At 37.6% G+C, this 21,169-nt stretch overlaps 1 protein-coding gene across 1 annotated transcript; it reads left to right on the forward strand.

Moving 5' to 3' along the window:
• The first annotated feature begins 4,143 nt into the window (after positions 1–4,143).
• On the forward strand, positions 4,144–10,533 carry LOC140148077 (tubulin alpha-1 chain-like). Its single transcript, XM_072169931.1, has 4 exons — positions 4,144–4,231; positions 7,244–7,466; positions 8,149–8,297; positions 9,345–10,533. The coding sequence occupies exons 1-4, from the start codon at positions 4,229–4,231 to the stop codon at positions 10,323–10,325; spliced, it is 1,356 nt and encodes a 451-aa protein (XP_072026032.1). The 5' UTR covers positions 4,144–4,228; the 3' UTR covers positions 10,326–10,533.
• Positions 10,534–21,169: the final 10,636 nt, after the last annotated feature.

Consider the following 21,169-nt stretch of genomic DNA (forward strand, 5'->3'; position numbering starts at 1 on the left):
ATCGAGTCTAATGGGATATGTTACAAAATGTTTACACAGCAGCATCATTAGCATATTTTGAAAATGGCCGCCAAAATGTAAATTATCTGTATTTTACACAGGAAACACATCATTTCGTATTGTAGAATAGCTTGGAGCAACTGCAACGTTGTTTTTTTCACCACAATAATCATTTGAGAACCCTTGAATACTATACTAATAGTACCAAAGTATCCAAGTATCAAAAAAGATGATTAATTTGCATAAATCCAAGATGGCTGCCTGCCAAAATTCAGAAAATGTAGATTTTGACATACCTTCACTTCTAAACATGCTAAATGGACTATTACAATGCTTTAACTTTCTAGGAACGGGTTTGTGGACACAACCATTCTTATGGAATAGGATATAAACTGACCATAGAGAACAATTTGAACAAATCAACTATTTCTTTCAGCTTAATACAATGTATTTGAGTTCTCCTGAACAACATTCTAAAAGTTCTTAAATATATACAGAAAAGTATGGGAAAGATTTATTCGCATAAATCCAATTAATGTACCCAAGATGGCCACCAAACTTACACAATCACAAAGAACACACTCTCATTGTTGGATCGTTACTCTTCCCACACAAGAAAATCCATAAGTTAACTTAGAATTTTCCCAATGGAAGGACAGTCAACCAAATTGACCATACCTTAATCAACCGGAAACTCCTTAAAAAACGTTAGAGTGTACAGAAGAGCTGATGTTGGAAGTGACCATAACCTGGCAATTACTACCACCCACGTAAAATATGACACCAGTAAACTGCTAGAGAGTGATGTTTTGACATGCTTTAATGCTAAAATCGGTGGAAGGTTCCATGCATTGGCTGAATTAGATGCTAATACTGATGTCGATGAAGAATGGAATGTATATATTTGTTGAAACCGTAAATAGAGCATCAGTAGAACACCTTGGATTCAGAATGAAGAAGAAGGCAGACTGGATCTCAACCGAGACAAAGGAGCTTATTGACAAGAAAAAGGTAGCCAAACCAGCAATGGATACTGACTACCGTGAACTCAACAGGCAGACAAGAACTTGCTTAAGAAATGACAAAAAGACCTGGATGAGCAAGATCGCTGATGACTTGGAAGTAGCCTAAGTAAAAACAACATGAGAGAGAGAAGTCTACCAGCTGAAGAATGTTCTCATTGGTAAAACCAGCAGAAAGGCCTCGCAGATACGAGATGCCAAAGGAGAAATACTTAAGGATGAGGCTGCTCGACTGCAGAGATGGGCTGAATCTGTTGAACACCTGCTCAACGCTGAAGAGCCTAGTGAGTCATTAAACTTCTCAAGGTTCAATCCTTGCGAAAACTGAAAATTGATATAGAACCACCAACCAGAGAAGAACTTGACAAGGCACTTAGCCTGCTTAAACGAAACCAAGCACCTTTCATTGATAACATCCTCCCCCTCACTTCTCAAGGATGGTGGCGACAACATCAAAGAATGGTTGCTGATAATTTGTAAACCGATAAAGGCGAACCGAGAAAACACCAAGAGAATGGGGACAAGGCATAATCCTTCCATTACCAAAGAAGGGAGACCTTTCATACTGTAGCAATAACTGTGGTATTACTCTACTGCAAAGTTTTCTCCACAATCGTACTTCTAAGAGTGAAGGATGACGTTGACGTATAGGGAAACTCAAGCTGGTTTTAGGGACGCTCATTCCAGGATTAAATATTCGGCCTGAACCAAATCATGAACCAACCGCTTCCAAGCTTTAATTAACTTCATCGACTTTGAGGTTGCCTTTGGCTCACCAACCATCTCTATGGGAAATCCTGCACATCTATGGCATCCCAAGGAAGATCGTCAACATCATAATTAACTCTTATCATGCCACAACATGTGCGGTCAAATCAGAGAGCCCCCTTTCCAAATTCTTCAGCATAGTCACTGGCGTAACACGGGGTGATATTTGGTCACCACTGCGTTTTGGTCTTGCCATTGACTTCGTATAGAAAGCAAGAAAAGTATAACCCTCCTACCTAGGCGAAGCTTGAGGTACCCGGAGGTATAAAACCTGGTTGATCTAGACTATGCTGACATAGCCCTCCTAGAAGATTCTGATGCCAAAATGACAGATACAACTGAAGCCATCGATTGGTCGTTCGAGCTCAGCACCTTTGGTTCCAGTGGGAGATGAAGGCCTCATCAAGGTTATGGATCACTTGAAGTATCTAGAAGCATACTTTAGTGCTGATGGATCATATATTAAGGAGATCAATCATAGGAGTGGCAAAGCATCTGGTGCTTTTAAAGAACTTGAGAGAAGGTGTGGATGGACCGGTATATCAACTTAGACACCAAGATGAAATTCTATAGTGCATGTGTTCTCTCTGCCCTTCTATATGCTTCTGAATGCTGAAACATCACTGAAAGAGATGAGAGTCTAGACTAGATGCATTTGATATGAGCTGCCACAGGAAAATTCTCCGCATCAAATGGACCCAGCATATCACCAACGACTTCATAAGATCATCAGTGACGAAACAACAGAAGCTCACTACTATCATAAGAAAGCGATGCTTACAGTGGTTTGGCCATGAGAGTCGCATCCGGCCCCAGAAAGCTCTACTTCTGGAATCCCACCCATGGAAAGAGAAGACATGGATGCCCTATAGGACAACTTGGAAGAGTGTTATTCAGAGGGACTTGGATAGACTTGGCACCAGGTGGTCTGTGGAAGAAGCTGAAATTGCTACGGGCCACGTGGTAGATTTTCCTACGTAAGGCAGCAGGTGCAGAAATGCACAATGCTGACTGGTAGGTACATATAGGTAGGTATTTCCAAAATTCAACACCGTCACCCATTAATAGTTTCATGACAATAGCTGAACTTTATTATAACGTAGTTTGAGGATTCAAGGAATGTCTTAGGAGACATGTCAGGTCAGAAAACGATTTTCAGATTATCGCTGCCATGAAATATGAATATTGCGTAATGTAAATGCTTTACATCACACAAGTAGGCTTTTTCTTTTCAAGTCAAAAATGTTAATGTATTGCATTTTGGCATTATTCTTTCCCCACACTGCTCTAACTGTTTTCTGAGAAATGCAGGAGGAATCTACATTCTACAGGCTCATACAAATATCATAATTATATACTTCATTGAAAATCAAACCATCATACTGGTCATCATGGTCATTAGGAGGTATAGATATTTCAAAGTTTATATTTTTTATTGATTTTGGCAGGTGGCCATTTTGGATTTATGCAAATTAGGAACCTTTTGCAATACTTGAATATTGTGGAGCTGTTCATGATCCATTTGTGTAATCATTTTCCAACCTATCCCATAAGACCTGAATCATTGTGTTAGGTCATTTAGAAGTAAAAATATATGTCAAAGTTGACATTTTCTAAATTTTGACAGGCAGCCATCTTGGATTTATGCAAATTAGGCATCTTTTCTATACTTGGATACTTTGGGACTTTTAGTCTGGTGTCAAGAAACCTTAAGTTAATGTGTTGTGGTGAAAAAAATAGGTTTCAATTTGTTCCAAGCAGAATATTGCTATTCTATCATTCAAAAATAATGTGTTACGTGTGTAAAAAGATTTTGGCGGCCATTTTGAAAATATAACTATGATCTGTTTATGTAATCAATTTTTAACCTATCTCATGATACTTGTTGTGTCCAAAACCCCCTTCCTAGAAAGATAAGCCATTGTAATAGGCCATTTAGAAGTGAAGATATATCAAAATCTAGATTTTTCTGAAATTTTGGTGGCCATTTTGGATTTATGCAAATTAGGCACCTTTCCCATACTTGGATATTTTGGGACTTTTAGTATGGTACTTTGGGGACCTCAAGGAAATGCATTGTGGTGAATAAAATTCTGTTGCAATTAGTTCCTTAGAAAATGCTAGATTTACTGGCCTAAATGGTTTGCACCCTGATCCGACGCAGCAAACTATGGTAAAAACTCGGTAAATATTTTACCGCCGCCCTTTCAAACTCCAACAGCGGAGGTAATCTTTTACCAAATCCTCCCTTATTGGCTGCCTATAGCAACAATGAGTAACCAATGGGAGGTCAGCGATTATGTGGTATATAAGCGGAGCGGCAGCAACGTGATTGCCACAGTTAATTCGAATCCCGACCATTGCACAGGGAAGCGAAGCGAACTCTACCAAAAACCAAACCAATATTAATTGATATTTGATCAACTTCGACAATCAAAATGGTAAGACTTGACGTTTTCTTGCTCATCATTTCTGTGATATATGTGACGTGCCATGTCAAAAGGAGACACTTTTGGGCAGTTTATCAATTTTGAAGTTTTTACAATTATCTTAAATAAAGATATATTTTGCTCCATTAAACGCCGTTTCCCCAATGAAATCGGACATTCCTAAGCGAAGATATTGAGTTCGTAGTAAGTTATGGTATTATAAAATTGGAAATTGAGATATCGGCTTTTCAAAATATTAACAATGTTGACAGTACTGAGGAATTACCTTGAAAATTGTCTCAAAAATACAATATGCCAGTTATATTCCGGTTTGAAACTATCAGACAATATTTTAAACATTAATAACATCACAAAATTCGCAACAAACCCAAAATTGTAAAAAAAATCACCCGGGCAGATTTCTCCATTTACGATCCTGCCCAAAAGTGTCTCGTTTTGACATGGCACGTCACATATAATGTGGTATATGAAGCACGCAATTATTGAATAATCATCAACATGACATGATCAATTATTCTTAATTGTACGATAATTACTATAGTGTAATTACAACCTGTCCTCCAAAAAATGGTGCCAAAAAAACCCCGGCTGATTTGTACTTAAAGTTATAGGTTGGCGCATTAAGGCCTGACCATACTGTTCTCGTGATCTCGTTGGTGAGACACATGTTTGTCATTAATATATGGAATCGTCCAAAATCCATTTTTACCACTTCCAAGTATTGTCTTTTGCTGGCAATAATTCTCTGTGTCTACCACTTTCTGTTCAAATTTGATCAATATGTATTATAAAGTTTGTTCGGCTTATATAAGGCGGAGATTTAGTAGTATTGTAACATGGCCCCACAAGATTTCATTTTTTGTAACTGTTTAATAATTTCACCGGAATCCAGTTTCTAAAATTCCAAATCTGGTCTTTTCATCATTTTTGAGAAAAAAACGCGAAATGTTGTTCTATTGAAGGTTTTTGGACACTGCCTGCCATTGTTTTAACAATAACGAATGCTCACGCGGTTACGCCATACACTCTAAGTTATAGTAAACATTGACATAATACAATATTAATACATATTAAACTAACCTGATCTTTCTTATCAATTATGAATTTATTTAGCATTGCACGTATCGAAATATGGTACAAAGGTTATCCATGAGTAATTCAAGGACAATATTGGGTAATTTTGGCGGGGTGCAGAATTATAGCATCCTCCCAATCATTTAAGGGATCTGGAATGAGCGTTTTGAACGTTTTGACAGAAATTTATTTGTGGGACATGAGAGCACATCAGACATATCGAATTGCATTCTGAATACGCAGAATGTCTTTCTGATACCAAATAATTTACATTTTTTGAAATTCACGATACAATACAAATTTTATGACAAATTATTAAAATTTGATATTTTTCACATTTTTGATATATAACAGTCCTCGAAGTAAATTTGATAAATCTAATGATATATTCTTAAAGTGAATGTAGCTGGGAGGAAAAGCCGACGATGAATTGAAAAATTTGACCTTTCATATTGAAGATATGGATTTTTTTCCCAAAAAAGACTTTTTTGGTGTTTTGGGAAAAAAATCCATATCTTCAATACGAAAGGTCAAAATTTACAATTGATCGTTGGCTTTTCATCCCACCTACATACACTTCAAGTATAAATCATCGGATTTATACAGTTTACTTCGAGTACTGTTAAATATCAAAACTATCAATTTTTAATGATTTGCCATAAAATGTGTATAACATTGCGAATTTCAAAAATCAAAATTATTTGATATCAGAAGGACATTCTTCGTATTCAGAATGCAATTCGATATGTCTGATGTGCTCTAATGTCCCACAATAAATACTGTTCAAACGTTCATACCCCATCCCTTAATGATATCTTTAAATCCATATCTGCATTACGTTAAAGCCATAATGTGTGATTTCGGTCAAAATTGGCCGTATCACATAGTAAAGTATTTACAAAATACGAATTTCGAGAAAATCGAAATTGAAAATTAAGCGATTTTCATTTGCTGCATACTCTTGATTAAAACATTGTTGATTAAAACCTGGTTGAAAGTAATGCAAATATATGTAATCCACTTATCAGTAACAGAGCATAACTTATTCTGCAAAAAAGTGTAAAAAAATCAACATTAAATGAAATACGTCACAATGTGAAAAAGACTAATGAAAAAGACTTATGACAATTTCGCCGTTCAAATGACAAATACGTTGTGCAAATATGTCACTATGAGAAACAGTTGTGCAAATACGTCACTATGTGCAAAAGGAAAAAACAGCAATTTTACCGTGCAATGACAAAAACGGGCAACTCTTCCAATTGCAGTTACGACATACGGTACTGGGTTTGCGCAGTATAGATGATCGGCAAATACGTCTTTATAATTATATGATACAGACATTTCAAGGTTTTGCAAATACAACATAATTAAATTAATTAATATCTTACTAATTAAACCACTTTGAGGCATCGTCTTTGGTGCATATATAGAGTAGAGCAGACTAATAGTCCAATTTTCTCAAAAATGTTAAAAATTTCCAAATATTCAATATGTGTACGGCCGATGAAATGTTACTTAGGTTATTCTTTGCCAAAACCTATCACATAATATTAGTTCAGCCAAAATAATGAGGTAAAATTAAGAAAAAGAATGTTTATTTTGTGGGCACGGTGGCTCAGTGGTTACGGCATTGGACTCATAATCTGAGAGCTTGCTCAACGTGCGTGGGTTCGAATCCCCGTCCCACCCCCTTGTTGCGCCCTTGGGCAAGGCGCTTTGCCTCGCTTGCCTCACCCCACCCAGGTGCAATGGGAAGCTGTTAGGGGTAGTCACAGTCGTTGTACTGATGGACCCTGCGCCATTTGTAGGCTGCAAACGTGGTTCCGACATATTCTAATGACGGCGGAATAAATGTAAAGCGCTTTGAGGCTGTTTACGGCATAAAGCGCTATATAAATGTCTACATTTTAATTTTTTTATCAACAGCGTGAATGCATCTCCATACACGTTGGCCAGGCCGGTGTGCAGATGGGCAATGCCTGCTGGGAGTTATACTGCTTGGAGCATGGCATCCAGCCTGATGGTCAGATGCCAAGTGATAAGACAATTGGAGGCGGCGATGATTCCTTCAACACATTCTTCAGTGAGACAGGAGCAGGGAAGCACGTACCACGAGCTGTCTTTGTAGATTTAGAACCCACAGTAATAGGTCGGTATCATTGTGATAACATGACTAATATTAAATATTCAAATTTAATTTCCAATCCAAGAGCTCCAACACCATTCTAAGGTGCAAAGATCCAAGCTCGGAATTACCTTTTCAGGTGCCAGGCCAAAATTTGCAGGCATGTGTGCTCAAGTGGCCAAGTTTTGATTTACAAATAGGAGGCCTACTAAAAGATAGGCATTGGCGACGGGAGCATTAACATTTAGAAAGAGACGATGTTATTCTGATTTTAGTAGAACATTTTGCAAGCGAAGAAATGTCAATTTCGGACTATTTTAGCCCAAAATAAAGGTGAATAGCAATTTAACATACTTTGGTCCAAATCATTGTGTTGTTCGAGCTGAAAAGTAACATGCACTTTGCAATTTTGGGGCCTAAAAAATGGATGCCCTGGGCCCGGGCCCATGTGGCCCAATGGTAAATCCAGGCCTGGGTAGATCCAGGAGTTGCTTAATGTTGGCCAGCTCGCCAAAGTAAGAAAAAGTAAAATTAGCTCAGTATTAATCTGTAAAATTGATAAGATATCAAAATGGGGGTGGAATTGTGAGGATTTGTGTCCTTCTTTCCCAACTACCCTCTATTCTCTGTTTATAATCTGTTTGGAATTAATGAAGATTAACAAATTCACATTACTCATCATTATTTCTACTTTTAACCTTTTCAGATGAGGTCCGCACTGGCACATACCGCCAACTGTTTCATCCAGAGCAGATGATTACTGGTAAAGAAGATGCAGCCAACAACTATGCCCGTGGTCACTACACAGTCGGCAAAGAACACATCGACATCGTCTTGGACAGAATCAGGAAATTGGTAGGTTTGCAACATGGTGTAAAAATCACAATATATGCCTATCACAAAATAATATGACTCATATTTGCTCACTTGTGATCTTGTACAAAGGTTAAAGATAGAAAATAATTTTTCCGGTTTCTAAAGTTCAAATTCCAATTTGTAGATTACACTATGCATGTTTTTATAATTTGTTATTCAAATATTTACATAATTTATCGGCAAAGCATTTCATTTTGAAAGTCTTCTTTCTATCAAATGTATTTCTGGTTGCAATAAAATTAATTACGATAACTGATCATGTTATTAGAAGAATCACAAATGATGGAGAACAGAACAGAAAGGGGAGACATGCATTATATTAGGGAAACCATCCGGATAAGAAAGAGATGGGCCAAAACACTCAACAGAGACGAAGGGGACTACTTTCTCCCACATATTTATGACCGAAACAACTAATATAAACAGCGTCAGCTACGACAGCACTTTCAACAGGAAGCTGTCGGGATCCGGGAATTTGTTGTTCAATTTGAGAAAGTATCAAGTGTTAGCGCAAAACTGTCATTGATCCAAGTACCAACATTAAACTTGGATTTGTTTAAAAGAATTTTGAACTATATTTTCAAACTGTTTAACAGATTAAAATCCCTCCCCGTAAGTATGGCAAAGTAATTGCGAAGTGTCCTGCGTTTCCAAATTCATCTTCGCAGCAGATCTTTTAATACACAAATCACGTGATCAATAGAAATGCTATTGTTTATCTATTCAATTAAAAAAACCCAAGGAAAACAATAAAACAAACAAAGAATGAAACTACATGTTTCAAAATTGATAAGACAATATTTTGGCAAACAAGTGAATTTATGTTATGTTATATGGATATTATCCTCCCTGTATTATAGTGGAGGTCTGTCTCTGAGCTTGAGTGAAAGCTTTGTTTGAAGCCTCATCAGCTTCAGATTTTGGTTATTGACAATTCTGATAAATAAATTTGCCAAACAGTTTGAAATACGTTATGCTTCAAAAACTAACCCTTATCCATTGTGTTGTATTTTACCATGTTTACAGGCTGACCAATGCACAGGTCTGCAAGGTTTCCTCATCTTTCACAGCTTTGGTGGCGGCACTGGCTCAGGGTTCACCTCCCTCCTTATGGAGCGTCTTTCAGTCGACTATGGTAAGAAGTCAAAGCTGGAATTTGCTGTCTACCCAGCTCCACAAATCTCATCTGCTGTTGTAGAGCCATACAACTCCATCCTTACCACTCACACAACACTGGAGCACTCTGACTGCGCCTTCATGGTTGACAACGAGGCCATTTATGACGTCTGTCACCGCAACTTGGACATTGAACGCCCAACCTATACTAACCTTAACCGTCTGATCGGCCAGATTGTGTCTTCAATCACCGCATCTCTTCGCTTTGATGGTGCCCTCAATGTGGATCTCACTGAGTTCCAGACCAACTTAGTACCTTACCCACGTATCCATTTCCCTCTCGTCACCTACGCACCAGTCATCTCTGCCGAGAAGGCCTACCACGAGCAGTTGACGGTCGCAGAGATCACCAACGCTTGCTTCGAGCCAGCAAACCAGATGGTGAAGTGCGATCCTCGTCACGGCAAGTATATGGCATGTTGTCTGCTGTTCCGTGGAGATGTTGTGCCCAAGGATGTCAATGCAGCCATTTCCACTATCAAGACCAAGCGTACTATCCAGTTCGTTGACTGGTGTCCAACTGGCTTCAAGGTGGGCATCAACTACCAACCACCAACGGTGGTGCCTGGTGGTGATCTTGCTAAGGTCCAGCGTGCTGTCTGCATGTTGAGCAACACAACAGCTATCGCCGAAGCATGGGCTCGTCTGGATCACAAGTTTGATCTGATGTACGCCAAACGCGCGTTCGTTCACTGGTACGTTGGTGAGGGTATGGAAGAAGGTGAATTCTCAGAGGCCCGTGAAGATTTGGCTGCTTTGGAGAAGGATTACGAAGAGGTTGGTGTCGACTCTATTGATGCTGATGCTGATGAAGAAGAAGATGAATATTAAATTATTCATCACCAACAACCAATCAAAATCGTCTCCCTAAATCACAACTCAAACTAAAAAGTGGACTCAGCAGAACTGATATTCAATTCACTTCTAAAACAGTAATCATGGTATTTTTCATGGTAATTAAAATCCAAGGCCGAATTATAAAGACTAGTTTGCGTCTGTCGTCAAGGCAAAAGCGCGGCGTGATTAGTTGCTGACCAGTGCAGTACGGCATTTTTGGTTGACAGGACGTCATACGCAAACTAGTATTTTAATTTCGGTCTTGGATTATAAGTCTACAAGATAATCATGAAATTTAAACAGGCGAGCTTTTGACCAAATTATAAACATTGTGGCTTATGAACCAGCAAACGAAATCATGATAAGTGCCTTAACAATGTACAGGTATTGATTGTAATAAATGTACTCTAGTAAGTTTTTGTGCAATTTGTTAGTGTTAAAATTTGCAGTTAAAAGTTTTGAATTATGTGTAAATGTCTGTTTAATCAAAATAGCAAAAATTAATAGTGCAGTACTTTATTTTTTGTATTATTTTAACAATGGCTTTTCTAATACTTTCATTCAAATCACATCACATATTAATGTATTATCAGGCCATCACCAACACTTGATATTTGCAAAGAACAAAGTTGACTATTGAAACAGGTTTTATGGACAAGGCCCGGGGACAAGGAAATGAAGAAGTTTGTACACAATGTCGAATTCATCGTTTTACATAATATTCTTGGTTGTAAGCAAGTGTCAAATCTCAAACTTTTATTTTCACCCTCAAAAGGCGGAATATCTCCGATAATTATGGTTTTTTCTCTCTGTATGAAGTTTTAAGCAAAATGTCATTAAAAAGCACCTTTAAACCTTACATTAGATTCATTGCGTGTATTGCTCTGTGCTATTGTGTTTGGCCAGGTTGTACTCGCTTCTATGAAATAAATTTTTACAATTGAAAAATGTTCCGATTTTAATCTGGTCTCTATGACAAAAATAAATCAAAGTTAGAATAGTTGCATTGTTTTGGATGTTTTCATGGTTTTGTTACATAAATTATACAAGCTCCCAGTATTAACAAAAACATCAATGCCGCAGGGCCGGCAGGTTTTAGGCCGGAGACTCACATACGATGGCTAAACACTCTGAGTGAGTTCCAATATAGAAGGGCCCCCTGAGCTTGAAACCATGGAATATATGTGACCTGTCACGGCGAATGAGCCGTAAATTCCTCCCCCGGTCAAAATTATTTTATTTTGTGTTTACAAAATATACATCATAAGCTTTAAAATGGTATATTATTTGACTTCAAACGATATCCAGTAGCGGCATGCTTACCCAGCAAACACAAAAACGTTTTTAAAAGTTATATTTTGGGTTTTGGTTTTGGTAAAAACGTTTTAATAACATTAAAATGTCGGGTTATATAAAGGTCATGAAATCGTTTTAAAACGTTTTGTATGAAAACACACTACAAAAATATTTTTAAAATGTTTTCGAAAAATGTCATTGTAAACTATTTTTGCAAACATTTTTGGCCAAATAACATTATGTTAAAATATTTGCACCCAGCAAACACAGAAATGTTCTTAAAATGTTTTTTACAAAACGTTTTAATAACATTTAAATGTCGGGTTATATAAAGGTCGTAAAAACATTTTAAAAACGTTATTGTAAATATTTTGGGCAAACATTTTTTGCAAAATATTTTTTCAACCTCAAAATAACATTCTGTTTAGAATGATTTGTACCAAGTTTTCAAAAATGTTTTTGGAATGTTATTAAAACGTTTTTATACACTTTATATAACCCGACAGTTAAATGTTTTCTGTAAAACATTTGTGTTTGCTGTGCAGTAAATTACCAACAAATGTTACTTAATGTTATGAAAACGTTTTATACCATTAATGCACCCTTTATATAACCCGACATTTAAACGTTTTCTGACAACCTTTTATAACCTTTTGCGAATGATGTCGAAAACGTTTTGTGTTTGCTGGGTAGTAGCCAAGTCCGCAGATGATACTATTCTTGTGATTCACACAGTAATACATTTGGTCACATTTTATTATACGATAAATACGAATATGGTAAACATGGTACAATGTTTAATAACTATTCTATAGCAAATCGGTTATACCATGGAACTGGTAGGCATAGTATAATTCGGGATATTAAATATCTTAATAGCAATGGCCAAGTCTGTATAAAATGCAAATCTAGTTACTATTTTCGCCTGTTTTGTTATACGGTTGTAAATTCAATTAACTATGACTTTGCTAAAGAGTGCTTACAAATTGATATGACTCGATATTTAACATATGTGCTTACTATCGAGCGCTTTTGAAAAACATGAAATTGTACCAAAGTCCGGCGGTTTACCAACTGAGCTAATGGGGTTGAGACACACATTTAAAGGTTTACATAACTATGTGTATCGATGATTTGATCAAAACCCTTTACAATTTTGTGGATGGGGCTCTTCGTGTTTGTATGTTTTAAAAGCGCTCGATAGAAAGCAGATTACGGTATCATGTTTTCCCATGCATGTGACCCGTGATCGCCGACATTCAGTGGCGTAACCAGTGTGGGGGGGGGGGGGGCAAGCTGCCCCCCGGACACAAAAAAAACTGGGAAGAAGAGCAAAAAATTGGGAAGGGGAAAAGGGGGGGAAGGAGAGAAAAATTTTGTACTCTGAACACTGGATTTTTAGCTTCTAATATGCCAAAAACCATGAGCTTCAGGGGCTCCGCCCTTGACCCCGCCGGCGCTTTGCCCTGGACCCCACCAGGGGCCCTAAGGCGGGCCCCTGACCCCACCTGTTTATCACTTCGCGGCAAGCCGCTCGCGATGCGCACATAAATAATACAACTTTTGGTCGAAAATGTTCAATCTTGCCCCCCCCCCCGGAAGGTCAGGTCTGGTTACGCCCCTGCCGACATTGCCCTTATGAACTCTCACCCTCCTGATAGTTGGTTATCCAGTTTAGCGGTTAGTGGTTGTTTTTTAACGCCCCGTAGCCACACCCAGCCAGCCCCATACCTCGTCTCGGTTTTTTCCAATATCCAACTAGATTGCCCCACAGGGCTACAAAGAACCTCTAATCGCGAAATATGTATACATCCAAGAAGCTTAAACTTTAAATTAGTCCCGATAAAGGGCAGGGTTTGAAGAATGAGGGAAATTATGGAGTAAAAGGGTTAAAAGTAGAATATATATTCTATGATGGCAACCCCCCCTCTTGTGTTCGATCCCTGTACCTAATAATCTTGTGTATTAAAGCCATATTGTAACATTTGCTGAGGAGGACGCCCTAAGTATTTTTTTTAAATCCTGACTTTAGGTGCTGTAGTTTCGTAAAAATCCGAGATTATTAAGGGAAGGGGTATGAACGTTTGGACAGTATTTATTGTACATCAGACATATCGAATTGCGTTCTGAATACGAAGAATGGACTTCTGATATCAAATAATTTTGATTTTTTGAAATTCGCAATGTAATACACATTTTATGGCAAATCATTAAAAATTGATATTTTTGATATTTAAGGTTATTAATTATTTTAAACTGTTGTAATTTGGTAGTTCACAGCATCTTACGAATGGTAGTGAGCTTTGGCAAAAACTGCATTGCTCAATTCATAGCGAGCATGTAGAAGAATTAAAATATCACAGATATACTTTTATAGGTGCTGCGGTTCTTGAGTTACGTTGTAAAGAGGGCTGAAACAACAACACTTTTGTAAAACGTACATAACTCATTAACAACAATAAATTAAGCAAGTTTGCAAAGTATACGGTTTGTAGAATGAACTTTTGCAAAACATCAAGGTGTTAATTTTCAATAATATTTTGATCTAGATAATGAAAATCGATTTTTAGGTTGCTTCGACCAACAATACCTCGTCTACCCTTAACAGTACTCGAAGTAAACTTTATAAATCTGATGATTTCTACCAAAAGTGTATGTAGGTGGGATGAAAAGCCGACGATCAATTGAAAATTTGACCTTTCGTATTGAAGATATGGATTTTCAATATGAAAGGTCAAAATTTTCAATTGATCGTCGGCTTTTCCTCCCAGCTCATACACTTTAAGACTATATCATTAAATTTATAAAATTTACTTCGAGGACTGTTATATCTCCAAAATGTGAAAAATATCAAATTTTAATAATTTGTCATAAAATTTGTATCATATCGTGAATTTCACAAAATGAAAATTATTTGATATCAGAAAGACATTCTTCGTATTCAGAATGCAATTCGATAGGTCTGATGTGCTCTCATGTCCCACAAAAAATGCTGTCGAAACGCTCAAAACGCTCATTCCAGATCCCTTAAGACGGTTTATTAAGTGGCCGGTGGTGGTGGTCAGGGTTTCATCCAGGTCTCTACACTGGTTTAGGTAACTGGGGGTATTGTTGGAGTGTTTTGCGGGCTGACCCCGGTGTTTGCCTGCTGGTAGCATGTCTTGGGCACAGGGATGTTCTTTTCCATTCGGTTCTGTCCCTGTGCTTGTGTTCTGGTTCTTGGATATGCTGGATCAGACCTGACGTTGCTCCAGCTTTGGCCCCAGATACCTTAATCCATTGTGTTTTGTTATAAAAAAATCCATTTTCTCTATTGTTATTATGTATATTTCCTTGATGCTTTTGATGTAATGTGCAATCATATGACCTATGTCTTAAATGATGTTTTTTATTGTATTGCTCTTGATGTAATTTGTTGTAAGTGTGCAATCGTATGATATAATGTTTTATATGCCGTTTTTATTGTGTATTATATATATGGCCTTGTGCCACCTGGGAACCAAGGGAGAACAGTGCCAGTGCATTGATTTGTCACCCCAGGTTAAATAATAAATAAATAAATAAATAAATAAATAAATAAATAAATAAATAAATAAATAAATAAATAAATAAATAAATAAATAAATAAATAAATAAATAAATAAATAAATAAATAAATAAATAAATAAATAAATAAATAAATAACGATAGAAATATTGGTCGAGCACGTATGCGATGTTCATAACACAGTATGTACACGGCGTGCGGGACGCATACACACACACCCCACATCAAAGGATCGTACCGTAGCACAACTGACGGAGTAATACACATAAGCGCTGGTAATAAATTCCCATTTCTTTGCTAAGAAATAAATAAATAAATAAATTCCAATTCTCAGTTGTTCGGCTCACAATTAAAAGGGGACATATTTGACAGTAAAAGCTAACATTTTATGGAAAAGAAATCCTAATCTATATTTTATAGAAACATGTTACAGTATGACTTTAAGGGGGTACTACACCCCTGGCCAATTTTGTGCCCATTTTTGCATTTTTTCAAAAATTATAGCGCATTGGTTACAAGTAAGATATGTATATTATAGGGCAAGGACTACAACTACTGCACTGAAAATTCAGCAACTCAAAGCAAGTAGTTATTGATTTATTGATCAAATATTGGTTTTCCTCATTTTTGACTGCAACTCCACAACTGTTGTCTGTGCTGAAATAAAATTTCCAGTGCAGTAGTTGTAGTCCTTGCCCTATAATATACATATCTTACTTGTCACCAATGGGCTATAATTTCTGAGAAAAATGCAAAAATAGGCACAAAATTGGCCAGGGGTGTAGTACCCCCTTAACGCCCTCTCTATAACACACGACATGACTCATGAAGTTTTGCAAATTCTTATTGTTTGTAGTGAAGTCAAAATACAACTTTATGATAAAGTGACGAAAAAAATTGCAGAATATAGTCTGCCCCAACACTAACCCTAAAACCAAAATCCTAACCATAACCTAACCTAACCTAACCTAACCTAAACTTGGGTTCGGCCTAACTTTTTTCATCGGCGTAATTGCATAATCTAGCCCCAAGGTAAGTTTAGGTTAGGGACCGTGCACAAACACTTGTTAGGGGGGCTGATGCAAAAAAAAGGGGGGCTGATTTTTTTACCCTCCTGGGGGGCTGAAAAAATGACCACACATTTTCCTTGAAAAATTATGTTTATATGCTTTTCTATGGGGTTGACCCATAATTTTCATGTCAAAAAGGGGGTGGCCCTGGCATTTTAGAGGTCTGTAAGTCTGTGAAATTTTTTTTGCATCAGGTCCACCTTACAAGTGTTTGTGAACGGTCCCTTAGCGTTTGTGTTACATCATCGTCGAAATCATCTTCATCATCATCATCATCATCATCATCATCATCATCATCATCATCATCATCATCGTCACCACCACCACTATTATCATCATACAGCACATCGATATGCCTACTATACTATACATTATTACAACTTTAATCATTATCATTTTCATCATCTGGGCGATTCCACGATTTGGGACAAATAGTTTAGGGGCATGACCTGCCAAAAAGCCTATGAAAGTCAATACAGAGGAGAATCTCAATCTGTTTGAAAATGGGTTTTTGGTAAATATAGGGGTGCTGATTCTGAATATTTTATGTGTATTTTCATAAAAGGTGTCAAAAGTCCTCAAAAGTTCATAAAAGTTCAAATTTCAAAGTTGGTCAATTTGGTTAAAATCCCTCCCAATTAAAGCATTGCTCCATTAGTCAAAGTATAGTTTACTCAAATTATTTCTACAAAGTTATTTTCACAAACTGGTCTCAAATTATTTTTTACACAAGAAAAGGTCAGAAAAGGAATAGTTTGCACTATCTAGAATACTCCGTTATCTACGAAACATCACAAAATATAGGTCGTCGTCAATAAAGAGTTACATGGGATACAACGTATTTGAGACAGGGCAAACTTAACTTTTACTGATTATTGTTACGTGACAAATTATTTGAGACCAGTTTTGTGAGCTTTTGTGGTAAATGGCTCATTTAAGACAAAGCATCACGATATACAAATTAGTGCCAGGTGTTACTAACCCTAACTCTTACTCTAACCCCCGTAACCCCTGACCCTAATTAGCATATCGTGCTGATCTGTCTTAAATGAGACATCTACCAGTTTTGTTGAAATCCGAGCATTTTTCAGTTTTTAACACTAGTGGGCCCTTAAATTTGATATTTAACTTGCGGGTACTTGCCCATCAATTTCATTCAGGGGCGTGTTTGAAAAACGGCACAGCGCATTAGTAAAAAGAATAAAAAATACAAAAATTTTCACCAGGGTTCGAACCACTGCCAAGGCACTATGAATGCTAAAGATGCATAGGCTACTGTGCCACGGTGACTGTGTTTAACATTCGGCGATTTTCAAAGATATACATATCAACACGTTTCTAGTGTATTGATTTTGGTAGGAATACAGTCATAGAAAGACATATGACTTTACTTGTCTGTTTGTTTTTCATTTAATACAAATTAATTTTGATGAATTGAACTGGTACGACTCTTAGCACTCGTGATAAACGACGATTAATTTTGTAATAATAAAATGAAAACGCTGGGTCATTCACGACGTCATTTGTAATACATGTCAAAACCTGGGGAGGACCACACACATCCGTGTATAACATGGTTTTCTTGAGAAATGTGATCAGTAATGACCTCTGAGTAATGACGGACTTGTTTTGTTCTGTCAATGATTCTTTTCTTTTTGCTCTGGTGTAATTTCTGTTGCTTGTTATCTTCTCGGCGTCTTTTTGGTGTCCTTTAAGTCTTGTTGCAAACGCTCTACCTGTTTCACCCACATACATTTGGTCACATCCTTTGCAAGTCTTGTTGGGATCCCGTTTGTCTTTGGGATGGACTAGAAGGCTCTTTAACGTGTTGTGGGGTTTCATAGCAGTAGCGATCCGGTGTTTCCAGAAGTTTCGTTGAAGCTTCTCTGAAAGTCCTTCAATGTATGGGATGACGACCATTCCTTTAGATGGACCGTTGTCTGAATATTTGGTTTTCGTGTCTTTCTTAGCTTTGTTTTGCATTTGTTGTTTGACCTTTTCAATTGTCCATTTCGGGTAGCCGCAGTTTGCAAGGGCTCTTCTTATTCTTCCCTCCTCTTCCTTTTTGTCTTCGTCTTCAGTCATTATGTTGTGCATTCTGTCTAAGAGTGTTCTTATTACGCCGAGTGTTTGGTGTAGCGGATGTTGTGAGGTAAAGTTCAAGTATTGGTCTGTGTGGGTGTTTTTACGGTAGACCAATAACTTGATGGTTCCATCTTGTTTTCGGACGATCAGGATATCAAGAAATGGTATCTTTCCGTCGTCCTCCTTCTTCGTGGGTGAATTTTATGTTTCCGGCGTGGTCTATGGTATTGAGGTGTTCGGTTAGCTGTTCGGTGGTGCCGTTTTGGATGATTTCGAGGACATCGTCGACATAACGCCGCCATAATTTTGGTTTGCAATCTAGTGGTGCGCTGGCAATGGCCTGTTCTTCTAACCACTCCTAACTAAATGTAGGCGATAATGGCACTTACTGGGCTACCCATAGCTGTCCCAAAGCGTTGACGATACATGTTGCCGCGGAAAGAGAAGTAAGTAGTTGTCACAGTAAACTCAAGTAATTCCATGACGTCTACCACATTAAGATGTGTGCGTGTCGGAAGAGAACTATCTTGCTCTAATCTCGTCTTAATGACTTCCAACGCCTTTTCTATCGGAGTGTTAGTGAAAAGAGGTACAACATCATGTGAGCTGAACATGTTTCCTTCATCTATGTAAATGCACGTTAGCTCTTCTGCGAGAGATTTTGAGTTGGTCACGTGGTGTTCAGTATTTCCTGCAATTGGTGCAAGGATCTCTGCCAAGGCCTTTGAAGCTTGGTAACTTACACTACCGATGCAATCCACAATCGGTCTTATTGGATCACCCTGTTTGTGTATTTTGTACAGACGAGTGTGTTCTCGGCTGTGGGATATAGTAACCGGTACTGTCCTTCCTCAATCTTCTTTTCAGATTTTAGCCTTTGTAAAATGCTGATAAGCTTCCTTTTGTAACTTGGAGTGGGGTCTTTTTTTGGCTTTTCGTAAGTTGTTTCATCACTCAACATGGTTTCCACTTTGCTCTCGTACGTGTCTTTTGATTGCACAACAGTACATAATTTGCCTTTATCGGCCCCCATAATGAGTAGATCTTTTGACTTCTGAAGTTCTTTGAGGGCAATTCTTTCATCTTTGGAAATGTTTGAAGTGGGTATTTTGGCTGACTTAAGTGTGCCTGCAATTTCCATTCGTAGGTTTTGCCCTTCATCGGCAGGTAGTTTTGCGCAGGCTGACTCACATGCCACGATGAATTCATCATGGGGAATCCTATCAGCTGACACAGCAAAGCCTAAACCGCGTGATAACAATTTCTGTTGGAAGATCGGTAAGCTCTTTTTCTGATATATTTCTTACCCATTTTTCCTCGCCATTTCTTAAGTTGCGTGCCGCTTAGGTTAAGGTCCTTGTTGTTTTCTGCTGTGATTAACTTGGTAATGTGACGCGCTTTCGTCTTCGTGGTTTCGCGATTTACTTTGTTTACAATGTGCCGATCTAATTCACACCGTACTTCAGGGTCTGCAATTTTCAGTGTTTCTAGATCATTATACTTCGATTTTCACTCTTCTTTGTTTTTTACTACACGGATACGTTCTTTAACTAATTCCTTTTCTGCTTGTTGATGATGTTTTTGGCTTTTGTTGTGTTGATAGGGCAGCGAATCCGTAAACTTGACGGTGTGATGTTGTTGTCCTTACACCGGTGCGTAAACGTTAGATGTTGCCGATGACGCACTAGTTTTTAGTCTGTATTCACAAGATCACGTATGAGTTTGACTGCTTTCTGGCCATGCAGTGAGCCTGGAAAGCACCTGTGATCAAGATGGCATACCCTGCTATCGAAAGCTAAGAAATGTAAGTTTTATTCTCTGGATTTGCCTAGCAAAAATAAAATAATTGTTACGAACAATATTTTTGTGTTTGCTGGGTTTTGACACGTCAGCTTTTATGAAAGTACACGTAAAAAGACTCGGAATGAACATCGCCAAATTAACCATGACTATTCGCAAACAGACTGTGACTCTGCGGTCTGTCTGTATAAACCCCTCTAAATTTGCCACCCTTGCCCTGGGAACCTAAATAAAAGTTTTAAATGAATTTTAACAGAGTAAGTAAGTCACGACCACACTCTTCAAAATTACCAAATCCTATATAACTATGGATGCTGCTTCACTAGTGAGATAATTATTTAATTAACCTGGTCGTGTTTGCTTCATTTCAAATTGTCCGTTTCACATAGCGGAGTATTTGCTAAATGCCGTTCATTTACACGTGTTTTTCATAGTGACGTATCATGCCGTTCGCTCGGCCGTTCAATCGCCGTTTCACATAGCGACGTATTTGCCGTCATATTTGCATTCTTTGCGTGACGTAAAAATCGATGTTTTCGCCGTTTCACATACTGACGTATTTTGTCGCATTGAAATGCAACGGTGTTTGCGTCGTTATTTCATCACAATGTGTGATTTTTGCCGTTTCACATAATGATGTAGCCTATTTTTTTCTTCTTTTTTTATGAATACTAGAATAAATCAAAGAATCTATGACTAAAACTTGATGAATGTCTTTAAACTGGAATGGTTTTTGTTCAACTAGATGATATATTGTACTCACAAATTTCAATACCGTTTTTTTTCGAAATAAGCATTTTGCAAATACGTCACTATGTGTGATACGGCCGAGATTAAGCATGATAAGTAACCAACATCATGTCATCCCTTGTGCAGGAAGCAAGTCATATCAGAGTCAATACTTTAGGTCTGACCATCTTGTACATATTGTACATTCACTGCTTATAATCATGATAATCCCACTATTATAATATTAAAATGAAATTTGTTTCAAGATACAATAATAGTTGTCCTTGTACGAATGTCGAGTATCAAGTCCAA

This window comes from Amphiura filiformis, chromosome 3 (assembly GCF_039555335.1).
Source record: "Amphiura filiformis chromosome 3, Afil_fr2py, whole genome shotgun sequence".
NCBI classification, from domain to species: domain Eukaryota; kingdom Metazoa; phylum Echinodermata; class Ophiuroidea; order Amphilepidida; family Amphiuridae; genus Amphiura; species Amphiura filiformis.